Consider the following 22,290-nt stretch of genomic DNA (forward strand, 5'->3'; position numbering starts at 1 on the left):
AGTTGGGGATCATGGTTTATTCTGCTACTTTATTATTTTACATTTGATATATATAGAGATGGGTAACAAATAATATGTGCAAGATAACCCCTGAAAATATTCTTACATGCCTTTTATACAGCTTTAAAGGGGGGAAAACAGGCTTAAAATGGTCAGAATGACATGACTCCCCAAATGAATCCTCATCTGAGAAGTTAATTATTTATGTATGCATAACAAATATTTTTAAAAACTTTTGGAAGAATCACTTAATAATTTTTCAAAAGACAGTTTATTGCTAAAAAATTCCACATGATCAGAGATCAAGCCCTAAATAGGGACACAACTCATTGACCAAATGTTATGCCAGTGTTAGCGTTAGCATTAGCCAATGTAGAACCACTAGCTGGGTTCAAATTATCAACCGTTATTTCGGGAATAACATTAGAAGCTACGAAATTTTGATTTGTACTACAGCATGGGTTCCCAAACTCCATCAATGTGGGCCTCCCCTCTGAAAACAGTGACCCCCACAACAATCATTTTCAAATAATGATATTCACTTCAGTTAAGCCACTTAAATCGGTGGTATACTATGCTATGCAATGAAATGAGTTTTCATATTTTTGACGTTTGGCTTTGTTGCCCATATCAGGCTCGGGCCGTGCAGCAATACAATGTGACAAATCTGTCCATTTTAAAGTAAGTTAGCTATCGGAACGTCACATATTACTGTCACGTATGTCCAACCTCTTACGTGTATCTGCCACTTAATATTAATTTCTATACAAACCAAGGCAGCGGATTCCTAAATGAACGCAAGCACCCACACCATAAGTTTATCTAAATTAGCTATGTACCAAAAAATTCATTTTACCGTGACTCGAAGAGCTGTAAACAGTGTTGTAAGGCTGCGTGTACAAATCTGCACTGGTAACTTGCAGCTAGCTCGGCTGGCGGCACTGTTGCTAAATTACGTTATGAGGTTTGGCACATATACATTCTCACTCAGGATAGGGATCAATAATACTTTCCACTATCCCAAAGATTTAGGATACATCTCTTCTATGATTTATTTCGATTTTATAATGTTGTCAATTACATAATCATTGGAAAAAAACATAGATAGTTCTAACATGAAATAAACATTTTTCCTTCTTTTTTGAATCAACCTTCCGCGCCTCCCCTGAAATTATTTGGCGCCCCCCAGGGGAGGCGCGCCTCACAGTTTGGGAACCTCTGTACTACAGTAACGGTAGCCAGCTAGTATTTAGCTGTGCAGTATGTTCATTGAGTAAACCTCATGATACCTTGACGTGCTAGTGAGAGAACTGGCAGCCTGGGCTTTTAGCTCAATTACTAGCACGCTCGCCTCCCGATCCGAGGTGCTAGAGAGCAAATATACATTCAGCCAGCTCAAAAAGTGCAAAAATATATGTTCTGTCTTCCAGAGAAGTATACACTACAATTCCAGCTGTTACTTGTCAACCAAAGGCCATCTTAGTGCCAAAAGTTAACCAAACCGAACTTAGCATGGGCAATAACAGAGGAGGGAAAGTGGGGTGAGCATGGAATCAAACTGATGCTTCACTTTAGCCAGAACTGTCTGACCCACCTGCTATAAACTCACTCCTTCCTCTCTTTCATGAAAAAGCTGCCAGCTTTGCTATGGTCAGACATGGCATGAATGTTGTAAAACAATTGACAGAGCACCTAAATTCCGGCCATTGACCATTTGACCAACCATGGCATTTGAGCAACCACTACTGTATATACATTTACAAAAATGGTTCAGTGGAGTGATTCAGAGATCCAGACTGTTATGGAGAGATGTTTGTAATGCTTGGTGGGTTACACATATAGATGGCTCTATGGAACACAATCGGATAACTTTTAGATGGAAGTAGTTGAACAACTGTACTATGTGATAATGGGGTGGCTACCTCTGGAACAGCAGACTCCTTCTAAAGGGTGGGCAGCATGGAAACCATTTCCAGAAGTAAAGGATGCCTTCATTGCTATGACAGCAAATCCTTTTCAACTGCTTAGCCAGGAATCAAACATGTTTGCATGCTGAAGAAGTACACTTGTGTTCTTTACGATAAAAAAACAGATCATGAAAGTCAATGATCTCAGGAAGGACTTGTTTTCTCAAATATGTCTCTCAATGGAAAATATTCCTCCCACACAGGCTGCACTGATACACCATTCAAATAGAGCAGTGTACCAAGCTAGCATTTGGTCCAAAGGTCTGCAGGCTACCCAGTCAGTGCCTTCTCCTGAAAAATATGGATGGACCAAATTAGATGATTTTTGGACACCTTTATGGACACTTTTACCAGAGGCAGCCAAAGTATGTAGAGAACCTCTTAAATGTGGCAGCAAAGGTGAGAAGTACAAAGAAGTTGTAGGGGACATGTGTGCTTAATTGTATGTTTTTTATGAGGTCTGCCTGAGTTGCTTGACTGTCTGTGTTTATAGTATCCTTGAGACAATAGGTGGATATAGCCATAGTGTAGCCGTATTGTCTGCTTAAAACAGAGACATATCTATGACACATATACCTAATTTCATGATTTTAGGAGGTTGTTTAGGTGGCCTTTGAAATAGCTGCCAATTATGGGGATAGGCAGTGCAGCCTTTTTTCAATTTCTTTAAAAATTCACTTCCCGTTTGAGATTTCTTGGAGTAATCTTCCAGGATAACGTAGGATCACCCAAGGGACATATATCAAATTTCAAGCTTTTAGGAGGTTGTTTAAGTGGCCTCTGAATCAGCTGTCAATTATATGGGTGACCATTTTGAATTTCTTCAAAATCTCACTTCCTGTTTGAGATATGTTTGATCACCCCTTCTATGATGTCTTAGGGTCACCCAAGGAATATATCTACCAAATTTCATGCTTCTATCCACCGCGTTAGATTTTTCACATAATCTCCCCTACATTAACAAGCTGTTTTGACATTGACATTTCAATCGCCCTCTAAAAAGAGTGTAAAGCAGTTTGCAGTAGCTTAAAGCTACTCACAACATCGTCTATCGCTGGAAAAAAATAGCTAGCAGCCTATGATAACCTAATTAAATGCTCTGTGGGCTAGATTAAAGTGTGTGGCAGGCCGCAGTTGGCCCGTGGCCATAGTTTGGACACCCCTGGTTTAGTCAAAGCAATTTTGTCTTCAGCTATTTGTTTTGCATAAATTCACCAGGGGTTGGGCGAGCTTGAAAGATGGATCATGCTCTTCAAAGAACGCGCACACGCGTATTTTCAAGTCACACACGGTCAGTTATTGATGCCCAGTACCCGGTATTGATGCCCGGTATCAGCTGTGGTTGTTGCTCCCGGTAAACGCATTTTGTGTGGGAGAGCGCGAACAGCTGCTCTGTGAGCGGGGTCTGACTCGTGTCATGGAAGCACTTTTCTGCCGCTAGTTGCATATAGCTTTCTCAAGCAGAGTGCAGAAGCAAGCACCCGGTTCTCTCAACTTTTTACACCAGCAACTAAAAAGCTTACTGTCCTTTCCTATCTCTTCTATCCAGGCCCAGCGCCATTTATTTTTCAACTAAGAGGGCATTTTTCAACTAGGAGGGCATCTTCCCCAGGATTCATGAATCTACTCATCTTACTCTCCTTCAGTGAGACGTCTCTCTACTCGGGCAGAGCGATAGTGAAAACATATGACTCGATTGGAGCACGTTTTCCCCAGACCCGCCCCATTCTACTTCTGATTGGAGCACGTTTTCCCCAGACCCGCCCCATTCTACTTCTGATTGGAGCATGTTTTCCCCAGACCCGCCCCATTCTACTTCTGATTGCAGCATGTTTTCCCCAGACCCGCCCCATTCTACTTCTGATTGGCTAATATGTTAGTTTGAGAGCGGAAGAGTTGTGCTCCTTTCATATCATTTGCAGACGAACGCATACACTCGAAAGCGATGGGGATGATATTAAAAGTGTTTTTTAAATTAGAAGATTTTTTTTTTTTTTCGCAGCCAAACGCTGAACGCCGGAAATCCGGCACGGTGCCGGAATACTTTAATCCCTGCAACTTTCACAAAATGGGGCAGCCGTGGCCTACTGGTTAGCACTTCGGACCTGTAACCGGAGGGTTGCCGGTTCGAACCCCGACCAGTAGGTACGGCTGAAGTGCCCTTGAGGAAGGCACCGAGCGCCGCTGTTGATGCAGGCAGCTCACTGTGTGTACACTGTGTGCTGTGTCTGTTTCACTAATTCACGGATTGGGTTAAAGGCAGAGACCAAATTTCCCTCACGGGATCAAAAGAGTATATATACTTATACTTAATGTTACCACCAAAAACCACCCAGTGTAACTTCATGGCTATAATATGAAGCTACCCTGAATGAATTAATATGTTGTTTGGAATGAATACCGTAGGAGTGAAGAGACTACTTCGACTGTATAGCCTACATTAGCTGACACACATGCTGCACTGTTACCACGAAGCATTTAATTAACGTTAGCATACCAACCGTCTGCTAACGTTACCTAGCCAGCTGTTGGTATGCAAATGTTTAGTTCGTTTTAAAAGTTTGTTTTGTTTCTGTTCAGCAGTTCATACCCAGTGAACACAGAACTATGTTTTTAAGAGTCTGTCTTTGTGTAGATGTAACATTAACATGAGCAGTAATTGTAAGTTAATGTTAGCTAACGTTAGCTGGCTTGAATGACACAATTCTTATTGAGGCAGAATATCCATTCATATCACAAAGGGTATGGGTGGACTTCTAAAATCCGTCTGCATAATAATAAAAAAAAAAGTTCAAAGCAGATACATACCTTCCGAAATCGCCTGATTTCCACTGCATGTTGACAGCTGCTGGACTGCATGGACGGTTAAAAGAATAACGATTTCCCCTGAACTCTCAAATAACTATGCAGCTGTGTTAAAGTTACCCTGGTGCTGGGTAGTGTACTCACGTCAGGTGAGGGAGAAGAGGGGCGCTGTCCTGAACTATCAACCCAACAAGCTGGGTTACAGAAAATAACCCAACATGAATAAAAACTACCCCACACAATGACTCAACAGTTTCAACCCAGCGTTTGGGTAGAGAAAATAACCCAGCATTTTTTAGAGTGTATATGTGTGTTTATTGAGTGTGTGTGCCTGCATGTATGTTAGTATTTTTGTGTGTGTGTGTTTGTGTATGCTGGGGGGGGGGTATTTGTCAAATTCAGTGGTGGAATGTAACGAAGTACAAATACTTGTTGTGTTGTAGTTACTGTACTTAAGTAAATTTTTCACGTATTTGTACTTTACTTAAGTAGAATCTATAGTGCATACTTTTGACTTTTACTTCGTTACATTTTGCAGCAATTATCTGTACTTTTACTCCGCCACATTTCTGCAACACCATCATACTTTTACTCCGCTACATTTCTGCAACACCATCGGTCCTTTTTACGTTACATCAGTTTTTTTTCTCTTTGACAAACACGTTTGTTTCACCAGGGGGCTGAGTTGCTACCAAAGAGAGCGCTACGTGCCCACTTCTAAATCTTTGAAACTAGTCTAGACCAGGCAAAACTTGAGCTTGTAGCCATCTGCATTCGGTAGGCTATATTCACCAGACCCATGGCTATACTGGACATGCAACTGTGTTCTGTGCCCTGCGCATATGCTTGCCTTTCTCTGTCTATTATCTGCAGTGTTGCCTCCTCTCCGACAGCTCCTCTTTGATGAGATTGCTAGTCCGCGGAGCAGCGAAGTTACAGGGTATGCCCATGCTTCTGTCACACGTCTGATCATTTGCGGCTCAAATTAATGGTAGACTATAGAACCGCTGTCCGAAAAAAACTAAACATGTTCCAGATTAAAATATTTCTTAATTGTGTGATCAAATAAAGAGGCATAGCCTACAATTGGGGGGTAGTAATGTGAGCGCTCATTCAATATCTATGCGCGTCTGCACAAGTGAAACTGAACCTTCTCATAAAGACACCTTCTCAACAACTTTTCTGTTCAATCTGGACCAGCAGAATTGGCATTACGATCCACCAGACGTTTCCCTTGTCTACCCTGTTAAACTTCAGGCTCTCGTGTTTTGCTGAATGATATTTAACTCAGCAGATCACACTAGTAGATAACCATAATTAGTCTCCAGAATTTTAAGTCAGAATGTAAACTGGGCCACGGATGGTAAGCACAATTACATCAGCTTAAAACTATCTAGCCTAGTATAACCTAAAACTAGCTTTATTAAAAAAATGTTTTATTAGAATAGGCCTATAGATATTAAGATAGTAAATCATTATGCAAGTACTTTTACTTTTAATACTTAAAGTACATTTAAAAGCAGGTACTTTTTACTTTTACTTAAGTAGGGTTGGCATTGTGGTACTTTTACTTAAGTACTTAGTTTCAGTACTTCCTCCACCACTGGTCAAATTATTATTATTTAATTTTTTTGTATGTGTCAAATTCCATCTTTTTCCATTTACAAGCTTGGATGTGGATTTTATGAATAAACTGAAAAAGTAAAAATGGTGTTTGCCAACTTTCCTCTGATATATAAGTTTAACAATTGTTGTTTTTTTTGTTTTTTTCAATTAATGCCTATAATCTATCAAACACTTAGCCTACAGCCTACAGGTGTGTCTATGATAGGCTATACTAATGTCATTTTTCCTTTTTGAATTTAACAACTTAGTTAGGCTATTTGTTCATAATAAATTCTTTATTCATCTCAATTTCTGTCCACAATACATTATGTCTCAACAACATATCTGTATACATTCTTGGGTGTGCAGCTATGACGACTGGCCACCTGGTAAACAAAACATTTACATTTACGATCAATAAAAACGAGCTTCTACAAGGGATTTGGACAGAATGGAGATGGGACCAGCGGCTGAACTGAAGTAACCTCTACGCACTCCAAGATACACACACAGACGCGCACGGAATCCTGGGTAAGGAAAAAAACACGTCAAGGCGTTAGCTGTTGCTAGGATACCGCAGCAAGTCCCCGCTTAGTGGAAGTGGTCGTGACAACTGTAAGTTTGAAACCTGTTTTCGTGGTAATATCTGAGTGATCATTTTACTATCATAAAGCCTAGTCTCTCGCAACCCATTGGTATCAGTAGTCAGTTATAATGTTCGATCAAATCATTTGATTCAAATGTCTATTTTAGTGGAACATATTTGTACTCTGTTAGTGTTGTAGTGCTGTGCACAGTGCACTCTTCAATGTGTCTAACATGCCAGCGGATAAATTAGCTAAATTTACGTTAGTTAAGTTAAAAGATTAACATCATCGTATGTGTTTGATGGGTGCCTTATGACCTCGTGTAGCCCAACATTACCTTGTCTTGAGCGAAACAGGCTCAAATAAGCTATGGGCTTGACAGTCAACGTCATCATGCTTGTGACACCTAACGTTAATGTTAGCGTTATTTCGAACATGCACGATCAGAGGACTTTAACGTTAGAGGACTAGAATTAATATTTTCGTTATTTGCAAGGCTAATAGGTAAAATTATAAAATCCAGCTACTAACGTTACCATTATGTCCTTAAACATGCAAGGAGTGGATCCCTCTCAAAAATGTCCTGTGCAGCGCTGCTTGATGGCAACTGCCAGCCCAAGTCCATGAGCCGGGCGAGACAGTGGACCGACGAGATCGAGAACCTGTACAGATTCCAGCAGGCAGGCTATCGAGATGAGAGGGAATACCGTCAAGTCAAGCAGGTGGAGCTGGTAAATATATGTTTTCTTGCTATTCTACTGCTATTCAAAAGTTAAAGGAACATGGATTATGTAGGATTACTGGAGATTAGAGGTCCCCATGGCATTGCATTTTCGTCTGTCTGAAAATCTTGATAGGTGTGTTCAGGAAATTAAAAATACTTAAAGTGTGTAGTTTGGGCTTAAGGTGTTGGTCACCACCGAGGTGAAGTTAGTTTGATATTTGATATTCGGATATTGGACAGATATTCTTTTTTTTTTTAATGCGGCCGGTTTCACCCCGTGTTTGCAGACAATGTACAAACAGATGACCTGTCTACTTGCTCCCAGCCGACCTACTTAGGGACCGTCTATAAAGTACCTTCTGAATTACCTTCATAGTCTTTTTTGTCAATAGCTTTGACATCATGTGACCTAGTGACTCCAAACCAATGCAGAATAGTTATCCTATATGGGACTCATCAGACACACCTCTTTTCATAGTCACTGTAAGCACACTGTATTTTATATGAATATTTTAAAGAAAATACATTATTTCCTATAAGAAACAGACTCCTTTTTTTCAATACCTCCCAAGCCATGCGACCTAGTGATTCTAAACCAATGCAGAATAGTTATCCTATATGGGACTCATCAGACACACCTCTTTTTATAGTCACTGTATGCACACCTTTTACACATTGTGCCTGTTTCACCAAGGGCTAGCCTATAGTCATGCAAACACCATTCCTTTCACATATTGCATGCCCGCTTTGCAATGTTTCGTTGCTGAAATATTTGTAAAGTATTAACAGTGGAAATCATAAAATCATTAGTGGTCATGGAAATGTATTCAAATTTAGCATATTTATGTTTTATTCACATCATAAACCATGACACACTGTTCCCCCCTACATAAAAGTATATTTAACTGCTTTTAGTTACAAATATCAGTATTGGTATCGTATCGGCAATACTGGCCCTATATTTAATTGGTATCGGATCGAAACCAAATTTTACAGTAACGCACACCACTAGACCTGTGTCTGATGAGTCCCATAAAGGATAACTATTCTGCATTGGTTTGGAGTCACTAGGTCACATGGCTGGCAAAAATAAATGTATTTTCTATTGACAAAAAACAGTCGCTATAAAAAAACTCTGATGAAGGTAATTCAGAAGGTACTTTATAGAAAGACTATGAAGGTAATTCAGAAGGTCCCTAAGTAGGTCGGCTGGGAGCAAGTAGACAGGTCATCTGTTTGTACATTGTCTGCAAACACGGGGTGAAACCGGCCGCATTAAAAAAAATTGAATATCTGTCGAATATCAAATATCAAACTTACTTCACCTCGGTTTGGTCACCTGAGTAGGGTTGAGATATTGCCTGCTGTATGAGTAGCCTATATTTTGTCACTGACTGTTTGTCACTGACAGGTGGACCGATGGCCAGAGACTGGCTTTGTGAAAAAGCTCCAGAGGAGGGATAACACCTTCTACTATTACAACAGGAAACGGGAGTGTGAAGACAAAGAAGTGCGCAAAGTGAAGGTGTACGCGTACTGAGCATACTGACGCATACTGAGCATACTTACGCATACTGAGCATACTACTGAGCATACTGAGCATACTTACGCATACTGAGCATACTTACGCATACTGAGCATACTGAGCATACTTACGCATACTGAGCATACTGAGCATACTGAGCATACTGAGCATACTTACGCATACTGAGCATACTGAGCATACTGAGCATACTGAGCATACTGAGCATACTGAGCATACTTACGCATACTGAGCATACTGGAGCATACTGAGCATACTTTACGATACTGAGCATACTTTCTGAGCATACTGATACTGAGATACTGAGCATACTGAGCACGTGAGCATACTTACGATACCGAGCATACTTCACGAGCATACCGGACATACTGAGCATACTGAGCATACTTACTGAGCATACTGAGCATACTGAGCATACTGAGCATACTGAGCATACTTACGCATACTGAGCATACTGAGCATACTGAGCATACTGCTACTTACGATGAGCATACTGAGCACCACTGAGCATACTGAGCATACTGAGCATACTGGGCTGAGCATACTGGAGCATACTGAGCATACTGCATACATACTGGCATACTGAGCATACTGAGGATACTGAGCATACTGAGCATACTGAGCATACTTACTGAGCATACTGAGCATACTTACGCATACTGAGCATACTGAGCATACTGAGCATACTGAGCATACTTACGCATACTGAGCATACTGAGCATACTGAGCATACTGAGCATACTGAGCAGCACGCGGCCCCTAGCAGCACTTCTCTTCTCTTTTCTACAATGTTCTATCTTTTGTCTTTTTTATTTGTTTCCCTTCTTTTTGTGTTCTTCGCAATTCCAGCAGAGATGTAACAGCAGTAGCACGAACAGCGTTTCAACTCTGGACATTTTTCTGTCTCTGAATAAATTTGCATTTCCTTTAACTTCAGTAACCTATCACATTATGTGCTTTGTCTGGCCAGAAAAGGCTGCCATGCTTGTAGCTGTACAACTGCTTCCACCTGCCAAGACATGGGGGAATATTTGAATAGTAGGCACTGTTGTATGTATTGGGAAATGTTCAAATGTTCATACATTTTGGCAATTATTACTGATATGTGTTATTAGATATGTGGGCAAACAGTATACAGCACAGCCACTTTACAAAGGTTAATCAAATGACTTCCAAGAAATTCAGCCAAATTCACTTTTTTCCCCTGAAGGCTGGAGATACAGTATGGGAATATGTTCTATGCATGGTGAGTGTGCAGTAGTAAGCCTAGTTATGGTATTTAGCCACATACTGTCCTTTAAGCCAAATATTGTAGTGTCTTTTTTAAACCAAATGAAATTAAAGTCATTAGTTGTGTAAGGTTAAAAAAAAGACTTCAGGTGAATCATTTCAGCATGAATTTTTATTTAGAACAAGTGGCGTGTTCTGAATGAGGTCATAATTCTTAATCATACATGAAAATCGAAGAATAAATATTGGAGGTTTGTGTTCATCAGTTGTTTGTCTCACTAATTGTTATGGAGCAGAGACATGTTTTTTTTTTTTAAGTAAGGTGTAGGTGCCCCAGCCAGTTGCACCACGGCTGGGGCCGGAGCAGAGACATTTATCTGAGATTTAGCTATTTTTGGGCACCATGTCTGTTTAGTTTTTAAAAAAAAAAACAGTCTTGCAGGGGACATTCACTCCCCTGTAGCTATAAAAACTGCAACAGTGGCAGTACTATTTACTTACAAAACTATATCAAAGAATAGACTGATTAAAACAGCCTCCGTTGAGACACTTTTTAACTTGTTACACTTGTTTTTACCATTGAGAACACAACTAACAATATTGGAGCTGATAGACCCGAATATGGATTGTGATTGATTTGTTGGAATCAGCATTAAAGTTACCTAGTGGGCCCTGTTAGCCTGATACGCGCACCAGACCCACATGCACTACACTGAGCTAAAGAGAGGGTTTGTTGGTTGGTTCCCCAGAATTAGCTAAAGACTAAGCAGACTGGATTTATCTGCTCAATTAAAATCAAGCAAATCTACAAAATCTTTGTTAGATAGTATGCCAATACATTAAGGTTTGGGAAAACATTTAAAAACAGTTCGCCTTGCTTAAAAAAATGTGACCTGTATTCTAAGACGGGACTTTTTTTTGCATAATGATGCCGTAAGATGCACTGGTGAATATGGTGAATCCACCATGCTGCATGCCCACCAAATTTCATGTGTCCCGGGAATTATTGACCGAAAATTGCAGGGGGTAAAAAAAATCTCACAAACACGCTAACATTGCAGTGATCATAAAAACACTGGAGCCAATGAAAGTCCAGGCTGGCAACAGGTACTGTTTTCTGGTCATCTGGCTGTTATAGCAGTGTTTGTACAACATCCCCAAAGGGGGCTGAAGGATCTTCATCAAACTTTGCACAGTGAATCCAACACAGTCTCTGAGTGAATCACATAGAAAGACAATGTGCTGAGCGTGTGATGAAGAAAATGCCATGAACATCTTATCTGGGAGCCAACAAAGCAGAAAGACTGAATGACATGTTCCGATTACTGCCACTGCTTTAGGCGCCTCCACGACTGCTCTTTTAGTCCAGCCTAGCAGCCCTGAAGATCATACAACAAGTGCACCACTATACAACCTGGTACTTCTGCTGACAGCTGTTACAGTCCAATATGAGGTCCAACTCTAAAGGTTTACCTTGCTGCAAAGGTGCAACAATGGCTGGTCCGCAGCCTGACCGCATGGCCCCAACGGATGGCCTGTGGCTGGTCCGCAGCCTGACCGAGTGGCCCCAACAGTTTGCCTGTCACTACTCTACCAGTACAGTCTAGTGACCCTAAAACTTTGTCTTGTGTCGAATATATTAGCCCAAAGTATATTCAGTGACTTCTATAACTGCCAGATCTGATGCCCTCTGACAGGGTTCACCTGTATTAGTGAGGCTACACCTGTATTAGTGAGGCTACACCTGCCCAGTGTGATGGCCCTAAGCAAGAGGTGGGCAACACTTTTTTTTTATTATTTTTTTTATAAATGATAGTACACGATTACAGTAGACCTATAAAGAGCCTATTGCAAGCCCTTTTGAAGCCCTTTGTTTTATGTCATAGATTACAACAAAAATATCTCCCTCCATATAGCTATCAACTTAAATAGCCATGCATTTTGTGATTGTCTTATTTTTGTAACATGTATCACAGCTTTTTCATCATTTATCATATAATTTAATTTATGTCTAACATGCTTTTACACGTTTAACATCATAAATTTACACAGCATACTATTTTATGATTTTGCATTTGAAGATTTTGGGCCTATATCAGGAATACATATGAATATCTCTAAAATGTGACAGTGGAAAATTGTAGAGCATTTTTACAGCTCTAGGCCTACTTCACTCCTCTCTGCATAATCGTTCTAACAGCCGCAAGCACATATGTCAACTGCTGCCACATTTTCTTGGGTCGACATTATTCTTAGCTGGTGGGTAGGCTACTTCCTTTTAAGCGATAGGCGCCATCGTTTTAATTTTCCTTGCCCACCCACACAAGGCTCTTCCTGAGAATTAATAGTTTTTTTCTGTCTTTATTTTATTTTATTATTTAAAAAAAAAATGGATATAAAGTAGCATCCCACTGGATCACACCTCAGCCCAGAAGATGGCGGTAGTGCACTAAGTATGCAAACTGCCAATAAACCTTATAGAAGAAGAAGAAGAATCTCGGTACAGACTTAGTATGGCCTGGTACCTACAAAGGCGAATTTGGTATAAATATCTATATATTTCCTATAAGTACGTCTTATAAGGATTCCATTTTACCTCCTTTTTAAATATGCACAACTTATTGTTTTCACAGCCTCACAATTTGAAGTTCAACAGTATGTGTCAATGACAGGCCTAATATGTGACTCGGTACAGAGTTAGTATGGCCTGGTACTACAAAGGTGAATTTGGTATAAATATATATATTCTGAAAGAACATGTTGTAAGGATTCCATTTCATCCCCCTTTTAACAACTTTATTGTTTTATCAGCCACATAATTCAACACTAGAAAATAAAGTAGAAGAAATATAGCATTCTAAGGTGTATTTTCGATTGAAATATCTTATTTCATTATTTTCTAACTTTACTTTTCCTTTGGTAACACAATAAAGTTTTAAAATAATAATTTTCGTCTTCATGAATTGAAAAAGTAATGAATATGTTCTGACTTTTATTTTGAAGGATTCGCGAATGTCGGCCATATTGGAATTGTCTTTACTGTCGCTAGTTTCACGCTGCTAAGAATAGTGTTAGCTGGTGCAGTGCAGATCCTCGTAGTAGGCCAACTATCTATAGCTAAGGCAACGTTAGCTATTTATCTATCAATAAGTAACTTTGCACAACATAAATCACTGACAATATTGACCTGTGGTATTTCAGTTTATTGAGTAGGCTGTTGTTGTAAGGTGAGTGAAATCCTTGGTAACGTTAATTCCTTGAAATCATGCAGCGCTTACTGAACAACGTTAACGTTAGTTTGATGTTAAGTGTAAGTTCAAGTTTAACATGAACGTTTCTTGTTTTACTCTATGCATCATTATGGTGTAATGATAATCTTAATGTGAGTCAATTGATCAATTTCCAAGTGATATACATGTATTTTTACGAAGGCTGTAAAGCGTATCTGCGCATTTGTTAAAACGAATATTATGCTATTTTAACATCATTGGGCAGAGTTGTGAGACACATTAACGTTAGCCTACTGTAGTTTGCCAACGTGAGCTAGCTAGCTAGCTAGCTGTGTGTTGCATTTAATTGTGTTGTCATTCATGTTCATCTGTCAGCTGAGTTATACTAGTAAACAGCGCATTGTTGTTCCTCGGGTTATACTTTAGTTACTTAAGTGGCTAGATACCATTAATGCTAGTTTGGAAGTAAATGTAAGTTTAACCACAACACCACTGCAAACAACTCATTAAGCTAGCTAACTATCTCTAACGTTAGCTAACAAGCTATCTTGTTCAGGTGTGTCATAACGTTACGTTAGATATCCTGTACGCTAACGATGCTGTTTTCATCTCCAGACAAAAAGGTTGTAAAAAAGGCAATGTAACGTTACCTTCGCACAAATATTTGAATGCTACAGAAAGAAACCTTGAGATGAAGATAACCCCTGGCTTGACAGGTAAGTTAACCTAATTTAACGCTCAGCATACTGCTCTGTCGAGATGAGGGCCCGTGTGTATGTGGTGTTGGATTGTATTGTTTTTGCATGTGTATAATTTAAACAATACAGCGAACAATAATCTGCATGTAGAACATCCATATAGTACCGGGTGCGTGTTGCAACATAAAAGTGTGTGTAGGTGGCTTTCCCCTATTAGCTTGTGTGACTTTATAAATGATTTGATGGTGAAATTAATTTATGTCTTTAGATGAGTCACTTAGTTCTGATCAGGCCTTTGAAGTGGTTGATGTTTCATGATGTTTCATGTCTGGTGATTCTGGCTATTAGGCCTATATTTTTAGAACTTTTAGTGGTCTTCTTTTCCTGGTGTTTTGTTCTGGCAGTCATATACTGTAGCTATTAGATGCAGCATGAGGTCTACTTGCCTGTTGTGGATTTTAACACTAGTCAGATTATCCATGTTTTTACAAATAGAGCCTCTCTGGCAAACTAATGAGGGTTGTATCATTCCCATTTGAACAAGCCTCTTGGCAGAGAACTTGAAAGGGTGGAGTCCTTTCCTCTCACTGGCTCTCCCACTGAAATGTATTCTCCGGAGTGTTTCTTGTGACCACACATGCCAGTAGAGCGAGAGGAAGTGTGACGTCTGTCCTCTGTCTTGGGTAGAGGGGGAATCTGCTGAGGGTAGCAATAAAGAGCATATCAGCGATGTATGATTGCGTCTTCAGCTGCGTACACGGTTTAGCTTATATAAATCAGACAAACTTGCTGAGTATACCTTTCCGCATTTCTTGAAAAAAATACAGCAGAATGCCAAATACCTCATTGAGCAGCTCGAGTCATAGTTTTACTGCCTAAAAAAGTATGCAATATTAATCTGGATTGGGAAATAGAGGATTTTGAATTTATCTTGCATTCATGTTTGATTTTTATATTCAAGTTTGAAAACTAGTTATGTACTGACTAAGGTTGCTGACAGTCAAAACTCTCACATTTAGGCCAATTCAGCAGGTCGGGCATCACGCTTGGATGACTCCTTTTCATTTGCATATTGTTTCAGAGTGCACCCCAGGAAATTTGATGCTTCCATTAGCGAAAATTACTCTTTATCTAATGATGTTAGATTAGTCAGTGAAGAAGCAAGTGTTCTAAGGATTAGCAGAGTTTGCCTTTAAAGCAACACCATGGTTACTGAGCAGGTTAGATAACTTAGATAGATAGAAACTTAATTAGGTTATTGACAATGAATGTCTTAAAGGTGACATAGAATGATTGAACAGGGTATTTATCCTTGTTCTGTGATGACATATAGACTACAACATTTTGGGTGGGTCTGTAATGCCGTAGAAGCTTCCTAAAAGCCTCTCTCAGAAAGCTATGTTAGGGTGGGGATTTTGCACCTATTTGGCGTCCTTTCGGGCTTAACTGGCAACCCTATTACGAATATGCGCTATGGCCCGTTCACAGATTCAGCCTCATACTCTAGGCTAATGCATATGCTGGGAGACTGTCTGGGTCTTAGGCTAACGGTAGCCTACCGTTCGAGCAGAACGAACCGTTTCAACTAGGCCTATTTAATATGAGCATCAAAACAAACAGTCTTAGGACAGAAGTTGGAATGCAAACGTTCCAAATGCCATGGTCTTAATGTGACCATGGCAACAACTGATTCAGCTGAAGCTTGGCCAGTGGAAGTTTGATGCCAAGTGTTCTAACCACGCCTCCACATTTGACGTGTTCGGGTTCTAACCACGCCTCCACATTTGACGTGTTCGGGTTCTAACCACGCCTCCACATTTGACGAGTTTGGAGTGACACACAAACGAGAAGGGCACTAGCCTACATACACTTGACCATCATTGAGCCCTCTCCCCCAATAAAAGCTTACTATATATCGCTACTGTAAGACCGCCAATGCAATCACTTTAGACCAACCTTCTTAGTGTAGGCTAGGTGTTGAAATTAGATTGACCACTGTCCTCTCCTCACTCACTAGGTGCTTGTGTGGAAGCTGTGTTCGCATTTCCATAGAGAGAGCAAATGTAGAATGCTGCCGGGTAATACAACCAGTGCTAACACAATACAATTCCATACAGCTGTACAAATACATACTTACCAAAGTTTCAGTTAGGCCTATCTTAATGTAGTGGGAATTGAACAGCATCTCGTGCATTTATTTCAGTAATAAAAAGTTTGCACACCGCTTGCACAGCCTGAACCTCGGAACTTGGCGAACACTTCTGCAATCTGCTTGCTCTATGGGAGGGGCAGGTGTGTGCAAAGGTGAGTGGGGGGGACATTTTACGTAATATGTATCCGTTCAGATTTCTGGCGGACATTTCTAAAAGAGGAGTGTCTAGCTCTTTTAGAATGTTCTTGAATGCGGGTATACGGTACCGTTATGCAACAGACTAGGGAAAGTTTTTGATTCTTTGTCACCTTTAAATATAACTTTCTAAAATAGGTTGACCTCAATGAATTATTCTTAAATATCACAGATTTTTAAATTGTTGTTTGTAATTGATGTTAATGTAGTCACGAGCCTTGTGTTGTGTCCTATTTGTTCTGCTCAGAGAGCCCCCATTAGAGCGTATGCTGCTGCTGAGGGCCTGTGGGAGCTGCTAGCATGCAGTGCTGGCCTCCACTCAGTAGGGGGCGCCACAGCTGCTGAGAAACGAGCCGGACGGAAGAGCCTGTGGAGGGGGCCCCAGGGGCGGGGGAGGGGCCAGGCATGGACGACTTCACCACACGCACCTACGGCACCAGCGGCCTGGACAACAGGCCTCTGTTCGGAGAGACCTCCGCCAGGGTAGGAAGCACGCACACACACGCACACACACACACACACACACACACACACACACACACACACACACACACACACGATTCGATTTGAACCCAATAACTACTGACAGAGACTGACTTGGACTTTTGAACTGTTAATTAGGATTCTCCCGTTAGCATTACTATAGGCCCATTCAGTGATGATGCAAATAAACAGTCTTGCTCAAAATGCGACCAATTAATGTAATTTTGTTGTTGGTTTGTGGTTAACTACAGTAGATAGCCCCTAGGTTGTTTTACTCCGGAGTTACACTTCAACAGAAAGTCCTTAGAAATTACCAAAGCATGCATGTACACACTACACTCAAAAACATGGACGGAGGCCATTGTGATATGCACAGATGTCAATAGACCTCTACACCCTGAATCTAGAGGCCTAAAGTCCACTCATGCACTCAGCAGAGCATGACCTGGCAAAACAAAGCATTGCTTCTGAGCAGACAACAGCGTATTTTTGCAACAGGATGTGACTTGGCACTTACAACAGGACGTGAGCAAATGCTTTGTCAAATTCCTGTCAAACTTCTTTGTTTCCTTCCAGGATAGAATCATCAATTTAGTCGTTGGTGTGCTTACGACCCTACTTGTGTTGGTAAGTCCAGACCTTGAATTTCCCCTTGGGGATCAATTAAGTATCTATCTATCTATCTATCTAGATGCGTGTGTGTGCGACGCGTGTCTTTAGTCCTTGTGTGTGTTTGTGTGTGTGCGACGCATGTCTTTAGTCCTTCTGTGTGTGTGTGTGTGCGACGTGTGTGTGCGACGTGTGTCTTTAGTCCTTCTGTGTGTGTTTGCGTGTGTGTGTGCGATGCGTGTCTTTAGTCCTTCTGTGTGTGTGTGTGTGTGTGTGTGTGCGCGACGCGTGTCTTTAGTAGGGGTGGGCGATATATATTGTCTGCGATAATATTAGCCTACTTGGGATTTTATGCGGCTACTTCTGTTCAAGTAGCATTGATGAGACAGTCATGTTTTTTCCTACACGGTATTATATGGAAAGAAAACATTAGCCTTTGAGTATTTTAATAGTCAGCTGTAAACAAAGAACTATTCTCATGTAACTCTTTTGTAAATGGACTGAAGTTCGCTCTAAATATCTACGGTTACCGATTATGCTAACCGTTAGCATCTCTATGGGATTTCTCATATACATTAGCCATAAGCTAACGCATTAGTTTCTATTCTGTAACTTGGAATGCTAGCCTACATGATTGCTCTTAAACTAAACATCAAAGGAAATAACTGAGATGTACTCTGTTGGTCTGCTTAGTTTTACAGTGAATCCTATGCAAAGCTTTGAAAGGAACTTCAGCTTCAGACTTTCTTTTGGAAAACTGTTAGGCCTATTCATCTTCTCTAATGTAGCTGGCTAGACCATGTCATTGCTACACACACACAAGTGGGGGCAGAATTGGAAATGTGTCAGAGTGACAATGCATTGGTTGATTTGGTTAAAAAGTCACAGGTTAGGTTATTGGTAATTATTGTAATGATGCTATTCATAAATAATGAGCTGTAAAGTAACTCAGACTTTAACAAAAACAATTTTTTAAAGGATATCAACTTATTATCGTTATCGTCAAAATCACAAAAAATATCGAGATATTACTTTTTGTCCATATCGCCCACCCCTAGTCTTTAGTCCTTCTGTGTGTGTTTGCGTTGGTGCGTGTGATGCGTGTCTTTAGTCCTTCTGTGTGTGCGACGCGTGTCTTTAGTCCTTCTGTGTGTGTTTTGTGGTCATTCACTGGTCGTCTCTGACTCCAGATCACGTGTGTGTGTTGTTGTCATTCACTGGTCGTCTGACTCCAGATCACGCGTGTGTTTTGTGGTCATTCACTGGTTGTCTCTGATTCCAGATCACGGTCATCAGCTCCTTCGTGGTTCCCCTGCCCCCCAAGCCCATCAACATCTTCTGTGCAGTGTGTGTTCTGCTGCTGTGTGGCTCCGTCCTGGTGCTGGTGAGTGAGAGACTATAGATGTATAGATATATATAGTAGATATATACCCCTCAACGCACGTGCACACTCAAACGCGCTAATATATAGATATCACACACTCAAACACGCTAATATATAGATATATATACCCCTCGACACACATACACACACTCAAACACGCTAATATATAGATATATATACCCCTCGACACACATACACACACTCAAACACGCTAATATATAGATATATATACCCCTCGACACACATACACACACTCAAACACGCTAATATATAGATATATATACCCCTCGACACACATACACACACTCAAACACGCTAATACATATATATATATATATATATATATATATATATATATATATATATATATATATATATATATATATATATATATATATATATATATATATATATATATATATATATATATATATATATATATATATATATATATATATATATATATATATATATATATATATATATATATATATATATATATATATATATCCTCAACGCACATGCACACACTCAAACACGCTAATATATAGATATATATACCCCTCGACACACATACACACACTCAAACACATAGATATATATATATATATATCCCTCAACGCACATGCACACTCAAACACGCTAATATAGCCCTCAACGCACATGCACACACTCAAACACGCTAATATATAGATATATATACCCCTCGACACACATACACACACTCAAACACGCTAATACATATATATATATATATATATATATACACACACACCCCTCAACGCACATGCACACACTCACACACGCTAATATAGTCATAGTAAATAATAATAGTAAAAACAGTGCTCATTCATGAAGGTCAGCATAGATCTCTTAACTTGCACACTGCCCCAGCAATCACACCGTACCAAAGGAATTCAGCTTGCTAGAGCTGATGAAATGGTCAAAAGAGGAGGGAGTCGCTACACTGGAGAATTAGGGCCTGATATGGTCACAAGACCCACTTGACCTCGACTCTCTAGATCTCTTGACTCTCCTGTTCTCTCCTCCTGTTCTAGATCTTCTGGTACCGGCAGGGGGACCTGGAGCCAAAGTTCCGTAAGCTGATCTACTACATGCTGATCTCCATCGCCCTGCTGTGCGTCTGTGCCAACCTCTACTTCCACGACGTGGGCCGAGGCCAACCCGCGTCTGCCTTATGAACCTCGCCCCCACCTCCGTGGAGCCCTGCTGCACGGGGATTGGTCCGCTGTGCCCGACAGAATCCACCCCTTACTCCAAACATGGACTCTAGTGGGATCTAGAACTTGGGTCCAAAACAAAAAGGTTCTATGTGGTGTTAAAGAGGCCAGTTAGCCTTTTGGCGTTCTTTCTGAAAGACTTTTTTTATACCCATTTAAGAACTCTGCACATTAGCTAATTATGCAAATGAAGAATAGGCTGTAGCACTGTGGGAGGCGTGCAGCTGCTTGTAGACCAAATGCCAAGTCAACCGACCGCCACAATAGTCCATTTAAAAGCCATGTCCATTATGTGGAAAAAATGAAGGTTTATGCAAATGTACATTCCAAACTGAGATTAGTTTGACTGCCTGTTTTTCGTATGTCTGTTTGTTTTTAATGAACTTAGACATTCCCGTAAAGCACTTGTTGGGTGGTGTTAAACCGCCGCACACAAAACACCACCGATTGTTCTACCACAACCACATCAGAAGTCTTACTAAGGGAGGCTTGGCGATGATTGTCTTTTCAGACATTGAAAATGTAATTTTCTTTTCTGTAATAAATGGAAAAGTGACACCTTCCTTTTAGTAGACGTCTGGTTGTGTTGAACTGAACCACAAGTTAGTATCTCGGTTGAGAGTGGTGGATGGACATTCATACACACTCTCAACATGCTTCCTTGTTTAATATTTTAGTAATTATTTTAAAATTGCCCAGAGGCAGATGGATTTGTTTTTGTTGAGGTATTCTTGTCACATCTGTGAACCAAAAAAACCCTTCACAGGCTGGCTGGAAGGCAACCACGCAGGAGCTGTGGTCCATCAACTTTTGACAAGAAAAACCAAGCTACAGGTCAGGGACCCGCAGGCTGGTCTCATGTCCTCTTTTTAGACAAGATATCGCTTCAGTCCCCTTTCAGCTCACCACATCCTCACTTCCCATATTGAACAGGTGATAACAGCAAGTGTGTGAGAGATGCTGGAGCTAGCTGCTGTGTGAGAGATGCTGCTGTGTGTTTGTAAGATACAGTGGTCTGAGATGCTGTTAAGATACATTGGTGTGAGATATGTTGTAATTACTTTTTAACTATACTGGAAGCATCTGCCTCACATTTGTCATAGACTGAGTAAGGATGAATACGAAATATTAGACAATAATATCTGGTTCAGATCAGAAATGGCTTCCACTTTCAAGCTATAATTTAATATGTAGGGCTACACTAGACTACCTCCATCTTAACTCATTGAATGCCAAGCTGTTTTCGGAAGCTTTGTCCTAGAGTGCCAGCAATCTAGACCATTGTTGATGATTTTTGTACAGCCACAGCATATTCTGTGTTATAGCTATGGACACATACAATGGCTCGTTTAACAGGTGAGACTTTAAGCTCTCAGTGGGTGCAAACCGTGTATTTCTACATGCCTCTGTTCCTGAGAAATCCCAAGCCAAACAGTGGCTAGTTTTCATCAAAATCGCTGTTTTTTTTTTCTAGAAATGGAGATATAACGTATTTCATGAAATATGAAGTGTTGCCTGTAAACTTTCCGGGTAGTGATCAGCGAGACCTGGCGAGACTGCCACTTTGTGATAGACCCACGAAAATGGCCTGGTTTTGACCTGACGTGCATGCGTCACTGATTCGACCCAAAGCGGCAACCCGAGTTATGATAAAATGTCCAGATTGTGCGTTTTCATGAGTTTTCGATCGTCATATTTCATTTCCATTCATCACAGAATTCCCAAAATCACATATAAGGTGTGTTAGTGTCTAGTTTCGTAATTTTAAAATAAAGCTAAAAAACGTAATATTAAGTTTTTGGCACTCAACGCATGGGAAGGAAATTACGTTTTTGGC

The 22,290-nt window shown here is 40.4% G+C and overlaps 2 protein-coding genes across 6 annotated transcripts; both read left to right on the forward strand.

Annotated features, from left to right (window-relative positions):
- Positions 1-6,908: 6,908 nt before the first annotated feature.
- Positions 6,909-9,432, forward strand: meig1 (meiosis/spermiogenesis associated 1). The gene is made up of 3 exons (XM_048235213.1): positions 6,909-6,992; positions 7,524-7,695; positions 9,100-9,432. Exons 2-3 carry the CDS (start codon positions 7,543-7,545, stop codon positions 9,226-9,228), a joined length of 282 nt encoding a protein of 93 aa, XP_048091170.1. The 5' UTR covers positions 6,909-6,992; positions 7,524-7,542; the 3' UTR covers positions 9,229-9,432.
- A 4,070-nt stretch (positions 9,433-13,502) lies between these two features.
- On the forward strand, positions 13,503-21,016 carry tmem243b (transmembrane protein 243, mitochondrial b). Of its 5 annotated transcripts, XM_048235421.1 has the most exons (8): positions 13,503-13,688; positions 14,307-14,407; positions 16,407-16,467; positions 16,593-16,693; positions 16,984-17,219; positions 17,796-17,846; positions 19,111-19,212; positions 20,271-21,016. In XM_048235421.1, exons 5-8 carry the CDS (start codon positions 17,142-17,144, stop codon positions 20,412-20,414), a joined length of 375 nt encoding a protein of 124 aa, XP_048091378.1. In that variant the 5' UTR covers positions 13,503-13,688; positions 14,307-14,407; positions 16,407-16,467; positions 16,593-16,693; positions 16,984-17,141; the 3' UTR covers positions 20,415-21,016. The 5 variants fall into 5 exon arrangements, with proteins under 5 accessions (XP_048091378.1, XP_048091379.1, XP_048091380.1 ...); XM_048235422.1 differs by lacking the exon at positions 16,407-16,467; XM_048235423.1 differs by lacking the exon at positions 16,407-16,467 and having other exon boundaries at positions 16,623-16,693.
- Positions 21,017-22,290: the final 1,274 nt, after the last annotated feature.

Source organism: Alosa alosa, chromosome 23 (assembly GCF_017589495.1).
Source record: "Alosa alosa isolate M-15738 ecotype Scorff River chromosome 23, AALO_Geno_1.1, whole genome shotgun sequence".
Taxonomy (NCBI): Eukaryota; Metazoa; Chordata; class Actinopteri; order Clupeiformes; family Clupeidae; genus Alosa; species Alosa alosa.